At 42.2% G+C, this 13,114-nt stretch overlaps 1 protein-coding gene across 1 annotated transcript in view; it reads left to right on the top strand.

Annotated features, from left to right (window-relative positions):
• nid2 (nidogen 2) overlaps nucleotides 1–13,114 on the top strand; it is a 99,423-nt gene that overhangs the window by 29,850 nt on the left and 56,459 nt on the right. Inside the window, exons 4-5 of the mRNA XM_062966831.1 lie at nucleotides 2,382–3,070; nucleotides 10,593–10,742. Coding sequence (XP_062822901.1) covers nucleotides 2,382–3,070; nucleotides 10,593–10,742 — 839 coding nt within the window. The remainder of the gene's footprint in view (nucleotides 1–2,381; nucleotides 3,071–10,592; nucleotides 10,743–13,114) is intronic.

The raw sequence follows: 13,114 nt of genomic DNA, 5'->3' as shown, positions 1-13,114 counted from the left end.
TTTAAGAAATGGTATGAATTAGTCCAAAGAGTTGAAGAGATATGTCCAATATTATTGTCCAAAGTCCAGAAACCGAAACATGCTCAAAACAGTTGGGAAGTTCTTGAGCGGGGAAACGACAAGAAAGCAGGAGTGAATAACAAGGTCCAAAGTCACTAGGAAGTCTTGGATATCAAGGCAGGCAAAAGACGAAGCTAAAAGCAATCCGGATTCAGGAACAAGGCAAGGACGTGAATTTACTCCGGATTAAATCGGGAGTCGCGGCTCGGCTTGGCCGCCAGGAACAGGAGATTTGGCTTGGTGAAATCAGGGAACTGGAAATGGCGAAGTGTTCTCAGAAGTCGCTACGTTGACACCACGAATTGTTCACATTGCAAGACACTTTTATGGAACTTAGATCTAATCACAGCAAAGGGAAACCAACTCCCCAAAGGTTCCCAAGGCAATCTGCTATCCAGTATCCCCTCTAGATGCCAAATGTTGACTCCTTCGAAACTGCTGTTTCTGAGATCTCTGTTGATGCAAAAACTCCCTTCTGTTAAAGGATACATTCCCTGGGGAACTCGGGACATCTGGTTCTACCACGGGAGTAATGTTTTCAGTATCTCTCCCAATTAAGGAAGCATCGGAGCTATCCACCGCTGGGGTCTGTAATTGGAAGGAGCTCGGAGGAGAACTGGGTAAAAAGTCAGAATAAGCTTCATCCTGGTCAAAGTTCATTTCTGAACCAGGTTCAGAACCAAAGGTGGCTGGGGTATAACAGCTTATTTGTCCTTGTTATTATCATCCTATACCGTCTGCCAGGAAGGAGTCCCCAGTGGTGCAGTTGGTTAAACCACTGAGCTGCTGAACTTGCTGACTGAAAGGTCGGTGGCTGTAATCCAGGGAGTGGGATGAGCTCCCACTGTTAGCCCCAGCTTCTGCCAACCTAGCAGTTCGAAAACATGCAAATGTGAGTAGATCAATATGTACCGCTCCGGTGGGAAGGTAATGGTGAGCTCTCTTAACCAATGCCGCAGTATGAAGAACACTGTCCCAGGTCAGGTCCTTCTTAACAATAGCATCCAGGAACTTAAAACTTGCACTCAGTGCTGCAATAAGAGAGCCAAGGGCTCCATGGGCAAAGAAGTCTAGCCTTTTCAAACGTTGGCCTCTTACTGGTGCCAAATTGGACAGGTCTGTTCTAAAGACAGCCAAAACAGTGGGAAGACAGAGGAGGAATCAGGACTGTCCCTGCCAAATAAGGTATACTTTAGAAGACCATCATATTCTAGGCTATCAATTGGATAGAAATATCTATGTTTGTCCTGGATAACAGCCCCAGATATACACACATGCTGCTCCTTTGTGACCCAATCCACAAAGGAGCAGTATGTGTGTGTTTGGGGCTGCTCTCATGCCAGGCCAATAATATACCAGAGCAGGCATTCCTTAAGACAATCCAGTCCCCAAGGAATAAAAGTATTTATATATTTCTCACACTACCTCTGTTCTCCTTTCCCTCGTGTATCATGTTTTATGGGATTGCTAGCATGTGTTTCAGGGTTTTCATTGCCTTCTAGTCGAGGTGCTGTTTGAATGTCAAATTAACCCAGCTTGTCTTATCCCAACTTGATGCTCATTCCAGATGTCTTGGACAACAACTCTGGTTGTTCCCAGCAGTTATACTACCGTGTTTCCCCGAAAATAAGACAGTGTCTTATATTAATTTTTGCTCCCAAAGATGCTCTAGGTCTTATTTTCAGGAGATGTCTTATTTTTCCATGAAGAAGAATTCACATTTATTGTTGAACAAAAAAATGAACATTTATTATATGCTGTACAGTAATTGTCATCACAAACCAGCATAACCAGACAAACTGTGAGTCCTATCAAGAATTTAAGCAGAGGCTGGATGGCCATCTGTCGGGGGTGCTTTGAATGCGATTTCCTGCTTCTTGGCAGGGGGTTGGACTGGATGGCCCATGAGGTCTCTTCCAACTCTACTATTCTATGATTCTATGAATTTCTTGTTACTACTATTTCCATGTACAACTATCTATGGTACATACATTTACCCATTCTGCATGCTCTGGTGTTGTGTTTGGCGGGCATGCTTCCAAACAAAAACTTTGCTAGGTCTTATTTTCGGGGAGGCCTTATATTTAGCAATTAATCACAACCTCTACTAGGTCTTATTTTCTGGGGAAGTCTTATTTTAGGGGAAACAGGGTAGTTGCAAGGGCAGCAGAAAACAAGCCTGCTCCCTCTTCCTTATGGCATCCTTTCCCATATCCGTTCACACGGCTATCATGTCTCCTCTCTACTTTCTCTTCTGCAGGCTAATCATTACTTGCCCGTGAATAACTCTGGGATATCTTTTGCATTCTTTCTTACTTCAGGTCCAGCAATGCCGGGATCCCTGGGGTCTGGGTCTTCCATATTGGCAGCTCTTCCCATTTGGAGAATGTGATCCCAGCTTCAGTTGGGAAAAGCCCTTTGCCAGAACATCTAGAGAGGTCGGCTGTGGATTATGACTTCCTGGAGCCCACCTTCCCGAGTTCGATAGTCGATTATGCTGATGTCTTCTACGAAGAAGGCGAAGAAGAATATTTGTCTGTCACGACGACAGAACTCCCGGCGTCCGATTTGGAGACGTGGCCGCCCGACTCTTCCTTCAGCCTCGATGACCGCCTCGATTCCTCTGAGCCAAGGCATTCCGGAGGGGCAACGCTGGAGTTGGAACCCGAGTCCACGGTGTATAACCCGGCCGCCAGCCCCCTTCCTTCGTACCCGGACCTGGATGCCGTCCTGCAAGCCCTTGGCGAGCAATTACCAACCGCAGCACCTTCTGTATCAGAAGATGACTCCGCCAGTCCCTCCGTGCCGTGGGTTTACGAGAGGCCGTTTGAGGCGGTGACGGCGGTTGTGCTGGGAGAGGAAGACAGCGGACCCCCTGCGGAGGCGGAGAACTATCCTGTCTACCCTGAGGGGGAGGTTATTCTCGAAAGCTTCCCCGATAACGCCCCACCCTTCAGCCCCCGGAGACGGGTCGTTGGGGTCGATGAAGACATTACTTTTAACCCAGATGGTAAGCATTGAAGGGTCAACCAGTGTGGCAGAGTGGCTTGAGCTTTGAGCCAGGGGTGCATCTGCATTAATGCAGTTTGACACTACTGTCAGAGTAATTTGCAATGCAGCAGTAGTTGGATGGAGTCAGTGGAACGCAGAACGAAGTGACACCCAGAGACGTTAGTAAAACTATATACAAGTTTTACTATAAGCAGTAATCAAGACAAAAAGACTTGCAGACAATAGACAAACACAGGACTTGACTCAACACCTAGGCAGACAGAACTGAACACAACTCAGAACTGAACTGAACTGATGCAATCTGTAATGCACACACACTTGTGTCTGGACACTCCCCAGTTCCAGCCACACATCAAGGACATCACTGCTTCTTAGCAATTAACTTTTTCCAGACTATAGTACACCCTGGATGATGCAATCAGTAAGCAATACAGACAAGACACAAATTTCATTAAAACACTATCAACACACAAATCCCACATTAACAACTAATTTACTGTCAAGGCTGAATGCTATAGAACAGGCATGGGCAAACTTGGGCCTTCAGGTGTTTTAGGATTCCAAAATACTTTATCACATTGTTGTATATTATTTGATACACAAGATTAGTACACAGCAAACAACATCACTATGGTGGCTTTTGTATTCTATCACACGTTGGACACTTCCCAAGTGTTTAGGACTGTGTGATGTATCAGCGAATAATGTTTGCAGATCCGAGTAGGGTGGCCTTTTGCAGCTGACAAGATGCTTATTTTGTTGGTGCCGATTGTGTTTAAGTGCAGGCCAAGTTCTTTAGGCACTGCGCCCAGTGTGTCGATCACCACTGGGACCACCTTGATGGGCTTGTGCCAGAATCTTTGCAGTTTGATCTTTAAATCCTCATATCATGTAAGCTTTAACTGGGATTATAAAATACATTATTATCATCATTATTATAATCATTCCTTCTCTGCAATTGCAAAATACAGTGCATACCATGTGTCGGGGCATCATCATCACATTATTATTATTATTATTATTATTATTATTATTACTACTACTACTCTTATTTAATCCCTTATCTGGGGTTGCAGAATAAAGTGCATCTACCATGTGCCGAGACATCATCCTCACCATATTATTATTGTTATCATTATTATTATTATTATTATTATTATTATTATTATTATTATTATTATTACTAGATCCCACATCTGGGATTGCAGAATACTTATTATTGCTATTATTTTTTATTATCATCCCTTCTCTGCAATTGCAAAATACAGTTCATGCACCATGTGCTGGTGCATCATCACAATCATATTATTATTATTATTATTATTGTATGACACAGCAAACAAGATAGATATGCTGGATTTTGTATCACAGAATCACAAGTCGAACACTTCCCAAGTGTCTAGGACTGTGTGATGTATTTTCGGATGATGCGCGCAGATCCCAGCAGGGTGGCCTTTTGCAGTTGGCATATCGTAACTTTGTCAATGTCTATTGTTTCCAAATGCCGGCTGAGATCTTTTGGCACGGCACCCAATGTGCCCATCACCACCGGGACCACCTGCACTGGTTTCTGGCAGAGTCTTTGCAGTTCAATCTTGAGGTCCTGATAGCGGCTGAGTTTTTCATGTTGTTTTTCGTCAATGCGACTGCTTGCCGAATACAGTGCATCTACCATGTGCCAGGGCATCATCTTCACAATATTATTATTATTATCATTATTATTATTACTAGATCCCTCATCTGGGATAGCAGAATACTTATTATTGCTATTATTGTTTTTATTATCATCCCTTCTCTGAAATTACAAAATACAGTGCATGCACTATGTGCAGGTGCATCATCACAATCATCATAATCATAATTATACCATTATTATTATTGTTCTTGTTGAGTCTCTTATCTGGAATTATAAAATACATATATAAAATATAGGTGTTTTGGTCTGGGCGAATTGTGAGAGTTGAAGTCCAAAACACCTGGAGGGCCCAAGTTTGCTCATGCCTGCTACAGAATCATGGGAATTGGAGTTTCACAAGGTTTTTAGCCTTTTTTTGCAAAATAGTGCTGGTGTTTCTTTTGGGGCAGGGTACTATAGGCCATTTACTTGCCTTTGTGCTACATCCAAAAACCAACTGAAGCCAAAGAATGCTTCTATCCAATGGCTTGCATTCATCCTGGAGATGCCACAGAAGGATTCTGTCCTGGACCAGGCTGTTCAACATCTTTATCAGTGGCTTGCGTAATGGGATGGAAGGCAGGCCTATGAGATTTGTAAGTGACACCAAATTGTAGAGAGGACAGCCAAAAAAGCCAATGTGATTCTAGGTTCCATCAATAGGAAACAGTGTCTAGAGAACTAGTCACAGTACCATTCTATTCTACTTTGGTTCGATCTCAAATAAAATATTTTTTTTTTCAGTTCTGGGCATGGCAATTCAAGGAGGATATTGATGAGTTGGAAGGTTTAAAATTCCGTACAGAATAGGCCGTGCCCGCTGAGCCAAAGAGCCAAGTTTGTCAAACCTTTCCAAGACACTCAGACTCATAGGTTGTTGGTGCATTTATATTGAGAAAAGTAAACAAGTGGTTGCAAATGATACCCATCATGGTTATTAGGCAAGGTTTGTGTAAGCGATGGCTGTTGGCCAACCCAGGGGTTTTTGTCAGTCTCTGCTCTCCCTTTGCAACAGCTGGCAACACCAGCGGCTTTCTGGGCTTTCCGCCAAAGCACCTTATGGGTTTTTAGAAAACTTGTCCAGAAGACCTAGAGAAAAGATTAGGGGACCACAAATGTGGGGAGAGGAAGGAATCCCACCAGCCAGCATGGAACAAGATGCCCAACAGCTGGGGGAGCTTTGCATGGGCAGGGTTTGCGTGCCAAAGCTGGCCCTTCTAAGGAGAATTGGTTTGGATCGGATGGCGTGACTGGGATGGGAGAGAGGAGCTGGAAGACTCACAAAAGCAAGCTGCCGTAATAGTTTACAGCAAGGCATCGGGACTCACTGGAGCAGAGCTTTCCAGGCATTTCACGCTGGTGACACCCTCTTTAGTCATGCATCATTTTATGACACAGTAATTCAGTTTTATTAGCAAAAAAGGAGGTTGAACCAACTCCTTATAAGAAATATGGATACATACATGACTTGGGATAATGAATTGTATGGGGACACATGTCTTAATAATAATATAATAATAACTAGCTGTGCCCGGCCACGCGTTGCTGTGGCCAAGTCTGGTGGTATAGGAAATAAAGTATTGAGGAATTGGTGGTAGTTAAGGTCAAGGGTAAAGGTTTTCCCCAGACATTAAGTCCAGTCGTGTCTGACTCTGGAGGTTGGTGCTCATCTCCATTTCTAAGCCGAAGAGCCGGCGTTGTCCGTAGACTCCTCCAAGGTCATGTGAGATGACTACATGGAGCGGCGTTACCTTCCCGCCGGAGCAGTACCTATTGATCCACTCACATTTGCATGTTTTCGAATTTCTGGGTTGACAGAAGCTGGGGCTAACAGTGGGGGCTCTCTCCGCTCCCCCAATTCAAACCTGTGGCCTTTCGGTCCAGAAGTTCAGCAGCTCAGCGCTTTAACATGCTGCGCCATCAGGGGATATTATTTCCTAAAGGTTGTGAATATACAATATTTCTGATTGGTTTTTTTTGTTCGTTGGAGGCAAGTATGAATGCTGCAATTAGGAAAAATGATTAGGATGTAATGGCCTTGCAGCTTTAAAGCCTGGCTGTTTCCTCCCTGAGTGAATTTTTTGTTGGGAGGTGTTAGCTGGCCCTGATTGTTTCCTGTCTGGAATTCCCTTGTTTTCAGAGTGGTGTTGTTTGCGATATTTTATGTGCTTCTACTGTCTGTGGCCCTGAGAAAACAGGATTTGCCAGACTTTGATGATGGGAATACTTTGTTGGGAGGTGTTAGCTGGCCCTGATTGTTTCCTGTGTGGAATTCCCCTGTTTATTTACTGTCCTGGTTTTAGAGATTATATTGTTCTGCATTATTCTATCCCAGTAATTATTTCATTTTAAAGAAGAATCTCACTTATCCAACATTCGCTTATACAATGTTCTGGATTATCCAACGCAGTCTGCCTTTTCATAATCAATGTTTTTGTAGTCAGTGTTTTAAATTCATTGTGATATTTTAGTGGTAAATTTGTAAATACAGTACAGTAGAGTCTCACTTATCCAACATAAACGGGCCGGCAGAACATTGGATAAGCGAATATGTTGGATAATGAGGAATTAAGGATAACCCTATTAAACATCAAATTAAGTTATGATTTTACAAATTAAGCACCAAAACATCATGTTAGACAACAAATTTGTCAGAAAAAGTAGTTCAGTACACAGTAATGCTATATAGTAATTACTGTATTTATGAATTTAGCACCAAAATATCATGATATATTGAAAGCATTGACTACAAAAATGCGTTGGATAATCCAGAACGTTGGATAAGCGAGTGTTGGATAAGTGAGACTCTACTGTAAATACTACATAGCATTACTGCGCATGGAACTACTTTTTCCGTCAAATTTGTTGTATAATATGATGTTTTGGTGCTTAATTTGTATAACGATTACCTAATTTGATGTTTAATTGGCTTTTCCTGAATCCCTTCTTATTATCCAACATATTCACTTATCCTGCCGGCCTGTTTACGTTGGATAAGTGAGACTCTACTGTATATTTCTAATCTTATATTATCTGCTCAGAACTGGATTATATGAGGCTCCTTCTTCACAGCTGTATAAAATGCACACTGAAGTGGATTATATGGCAGTGTGGAGTCAAGATAATCCAGTGCAAAGCAGATAATATAAGATTCTAAGATTCTGGGTTATATAGCTGTGTGGAAGGGCCTTGAGTCTACACTGCCATATAATCCAGTGCAAATTAGATAATCTGTGGAAGAAGTCTAAGTGAGGCCTAAATCTGCCTGTCCCCTAACTGAAACCTGGCTGTCCCTTGGTTGCTAGGCAACCAAGTGGGCAGAGATTAGCCCTCTAAACTGGCAGCAATTGGATAAAAAAAAATATTGCTCTCCCTCTAATTAGGACTTTATTTTTCTGTTCTTTTTGTTGTATCAACCTTGAGGCGTGGATGATGGGTTGTGTTGTCAAATTTTGAGGTTGGGGGGCCTGTACTTTTGTTGTTTTGTGAGTTGCCGTGATGCCATCACTCTTTTATATATATAGATTATATTTTTGTATCCTGCCACCATCTTCCCAAAGGGACTCGGGGCGGCTTTTGAAAATCTTTCATTTATGTTATTGATATCTATATATATAAAAGAGTGATGGCATCAGGGCAGCGGACAAAACAACAAAACCTCATCCTTAGCCTGACTTCAGCTTGACAGACTATATTCCTCCAGATATTTGGGACTTCATCTCTCTTGGCTTCTGGGAGGATAGTTTGAGAAGCACTGAATATCACTAGTACAGTTGGTTTCTATGTGTGTGCACCTATGTATGTATATACTAAAAACCATTGTTAAAACCATGTCAAAACCATTGGGTTGCATTGAGTTTTCCTTGCTGTATGGTCATGTTCCACATGTCCACAGTCATGTTTCGCCTACATCTGTGGCAGGCATCTTGAGAGGTTCTGTTGGGAGTGAAGCAAGAGGAGTGTATATATACCTGTGAAATAATGTCCAGGGTGGGAGAAAGAACCCTTGTCTATTTGACGTGAGTGTGAATGTTGCAATTCTCAAGTTTGGATAGCATTTAGGTAGCCATGAAGCTGCAAAGTCAATCAGTGAGGGTATCTGCATAGAGGTAGTGGCAGTAAATAATGAACACGACTCAGAAAGAGGAGAACTACAGACAGCAAACAAACAATCAAGGGCCATTCAACACATCCCAAACAGAGGATGCCTCCAGGCAACAGCACCCAGGCTACCTCTATGCAGATACCCTCACTGATTGAATTTGCAAACTTCATGGCTACTTCATGGCTCAGAAGTAAGGGAATTCCAGACTGCCAACAATCAAGTGCCAGTTAACACCGCCCAAACAAAGGATATCCCCAGGTAGCAACAGCCAGGCTTTGCAGCTGCAAGGCTACTCAAGCGCTAATCAAGATGGCTAATTGCAACACTCACACTTGCCTCAAACAGACAAGAGTTCTTTCTGCCACCCTGGACCTTCCACAGATATATAAACCCCCACTTGCCTAGTTTCCAACAGACCTGACAACCTCCGAGGATGCCTGCTATAGATGTGGGTGAAACGTCAGGAGAGAATGCTTCTGGAACATAGCCAGACAACTTAGAAAACTCACAGCAACCCAGTGATTCCGACCACAAAAGCCTTCGACAATGTTGCTTGATTTTACATGCAACAACGTGCAGGACAGATAACTTAGAGCTGGGCGAAACTATAAGGGCTATCCAGTTCAACCGTTTGCCAGACATAATATGGAATATTGGGATTTGCAGTTTGAGAGGTGTTTTGAGACCTACACTATAGGATGGATTCAGTTTGACATGACTTGCCTGGCCATGGCTCAATGCTATGGAATCTTGGGATCTGTAGTTTGGTGAGGCACCAGCATTCTTTGGCAGAGAAGGCTAAAGACTTTGGAAAATCTCTGTAGCGTTGAGACAGAGCTGCTCAAGTGGTGTCGAACTGCATTAATTCTACAGTCTAGATCAGGGGTCCCCAAAGTAAGGCCCGGGGGCCAGATGCGGCCCACCGAAGCCATTTATCCGGCCCCCATGGCACAAGGGCTGAAGGGGGTTGGGCTAAATGACCCAAGGGGTCTCTTCTTCTCTTACAACCATTATTATTATTATTATTGACACAACGACGTTGTATGACACAGCAAACAAGATAGTTATGCTGGATTATTATTATTATTATTAAGGCTGGGTTGCCATCTGTCAGGGGTGCTTTGCTTGTGCTTTTGGTCCACAGAGGCAGAAGGGGGTTGGACTAAATGGCCCAAGGGGTCTCTTCCAACCCTCTTTATTATAATTATTATTATTTATTATTATTAACATTGAGGCTGGGTGGCCATCTGTCAGGGGTGCTTTGCTTGTGCTTTTGGTGCACATAGGCAGAAGGGGATTGGATTCAATGGCCCAAAGGGTCTCTTCCAACCCTCTTTTTTTATTAATATTGCTGCTGCTGCTGTTGTTGTTGTTATTATTATTATTAACATTGTGGCTGGGTGGCCATTTGTCAGGGATGCTTTGCTTATGCTTTTGGTGCACAAAGAAAGAAGGGGATTAGACTCAATGGCCCAAAGGGTCTCTTCCAACCCTCTTTTTTATTATTATTATTGCTGCTGCTGCTGTTGTTGTTGTTGTTGTTGTTGTTGTTGTTGTTATTATTATTATTATTATTATTGCTCGGTAGCCAACTATAGTCCGGCCCTCCAATGGTCCGAAGGATTGTGAACTGGCCCCCTGTTTAAAAAGTTTGGGGACCCCTGGTCTAGATGCATGAAAGTGAAATAAATAAAGACGTAACCTGTTTGGATGTCATGCTGTTGTGTTTTGTTGTTGCAGGGTTCACGTACAGCGCTCCCAATGTTGAAACCTGCGAGACTCACCACAGCCAGTGCTCCCCGCATGCCTTCTGCACAGACTACAGCACCGGTTTCTGTTGCCATTGCCAGTCCAAGTTTTACGGAAACGGCCAGCACTGCTTACCGGAAGGTATGCCCACCAATAGTAGCATCTACTATTTTCCATCAGGTTGAGGAAGAGTGGAGAATCCGTTCTGGGTTTTAGACTGAACTCCAAACAAGCTATCTATATCTTTAATCTCACCCTTTTACTATGAGATATCAGGGTTGTAACCAAATAGAGTTGCAAGAGACCATTCGTCCTTTCCACACATATAGTTCCTTACAGGTGCGTTTTTGTAACTATTATATAATAATGTTCATTTTTCCTTTTTTCATAAATTCTTTTACTGATATCCAATCTGTTAGTTTTTTTTTTTTTGAATTTTCTGTGTGTTCTTTGAATAGTAGGCTAGTCTATCCATATTCATAATATCCAGTACCTTCACCATCCAGTCCTCTGTTGTTGGGGTTTCCTTATTCTTCCATTTCCTTGCATAGGTTATCCTCACCGCTGTCACCAAATATTTTTTTTTTCGTGTCAGGAGCAACCGGAGTTGCTTCTGGAGTGAGAGAATTGGCCGTCTGCAAGGACGTTGCCCAGGGGATGCCCGGATTTTTTGATGTTTTACCATCCTTGTGGGATGCTTCTCTCATGTCCCCGCATGGAGCTGGAGCTGATAGAGGGAGCTCATCCACGCTCTCCCCGGGTGGGATTCGAACCCGGCAGCTTTCAGGTCAGCAACCCAACCTTCAAGTCACAAGGTTTTCATCCCCTAGGCCAGGGGTCCGCAAACTTTTTAAGCCGAGGGCCGGTCCACAATCCTTCAGACTGTTGAGGGGCCGGATTATCATTTGAAAAAAAAAATACAAACAAATTCCGATGCACACTGCACATGTCTTATTTAGTGCAAAAACAACAACAACAAGAAGAACAATGAAAGAACAATACAATATTTAACAATAAAAATAATTTTAACCAACATACATTTATCAGGATTTCAATGGGAAGTGTGCTCCTGCTTCTGGCCAATGAGATAGTCAAGTTAATTAGGGTTGTTGTTGTTGTTGTTGTTGTTGTGTGCCTTTAAGTCATTTCAGACTTTGGGCGAGCCTAAGTCTAAAATGTATTTATTTATTATTTATTTATTTACTGCATTTATTTACTACATTTGTATCACACCCTTCTCACCCCAAAGGGGACTCAGAGTGGCTTACAAATTATATGTACATACAATATATTATATTATTAGCATAGCACAATATTAGTATTATATATTACTATATTGAAGTATACCACTATACTGTAATATTATTAGTAATATTATATGTAATATAGAATATATAATTAATATTATTATATGGTATTATTATTAGTGTTATATTGTATTACATTATAATATTATTATCAATATTATATGTATATACAATATATTATATTATAAAACTGAGGGCGGGGGCCAGGTAAATGACCTCGGAGGGCCGCATCCGGCCCCCGGGCCTTAGTTTGCCCTAGGCCATCGGAGGCCTAAAATATCTTTGTTCCTTTCTGTTTCAAAGTCTATCATACCTAATAAGTAGAATTCCGGTTTCATTTGTATTTTAGTAGATAAGGTGGCCTCTATTTTTTGTTGAATCATTCTCCAATAATTTGTAGCTGTCTTACATGTCCACCACATACAGTATGTGGTAAAAGGATCCCGCATGTGACTTACATTTCCAACACTCTTCTTTTACATTGTTATAACACTTAGCCAATTTTTGGGTTGTGGTACATCAAACCCTTTCTTGTATCCAAGCTAAACAAACCCAGTTCCCTGAGTCCAGAGTTTCTCATAGGGTTTCAAGGAGTTCAGACCTTTGACCATTTTGGTCACCTTTCTTTGGACACCTTCCATCTTGTCCATGTCCTCCTCACAGGGTGGTGCCCAGAACTGGACATAGTGTTACTCCAAGTGTTTGAGCATTGTATTACAAGTGGATTACACCTTCCAACAGAAGTTGATCTTAGGGTCACACCGGTGTCCCTAGAGATTTCTACAGAGAGATCATCTTAACCAATAACACTATGCAACACGATTTTTGTTCCTGGATTATAAATGTCATTTCCTTGCATTTGACCTGCTGATTCCCAAAAAATGGCACCAGTTTCCTCCTATCACCTCTAGTTTTTTGAGATATAGAACATATGCATTATACTTCATCTGTTCACCCATAGGACAACATGATAACCCTATCTAAGAAACTAGAGTTGATGAGGTCTCTGTAGTCTCTCCATACTATGTAACACCATTTTTGTTCCTGGGTTATAAATGTCATTTCCTAATTGGCTCTATCATAAAAACTCTCGCACCTCAGGTTAGCTTCACCTTGCTAAAAGCACCAGGCAGCACACAAATTGTAGTCTTTTGTAGTTTATTAGGAAATAGGGAAAAGATAGTTCATAAAAGATAAAAATTCAGT

This window comes from Anolis carolinensis, unplaced genomic scaffold (genome assembly GCF_035594765.1).
Source record: "Anolis carolinensis isolate JA03-04 unplaced genomic scaffold, rAnoCar3.1.pri scaffold_34, whole genome shotgun sequence".
NCBI lineage: Eukaryota > Metazoa > Chordata > Lepidosauria > Squamata > Dactyloidae > Anolis > Anolis carolinensis.
Note: the sequence above shows the minus strand (reverse complement) of the source record. Positions and strands in the feature narration are given on the sequence as shown.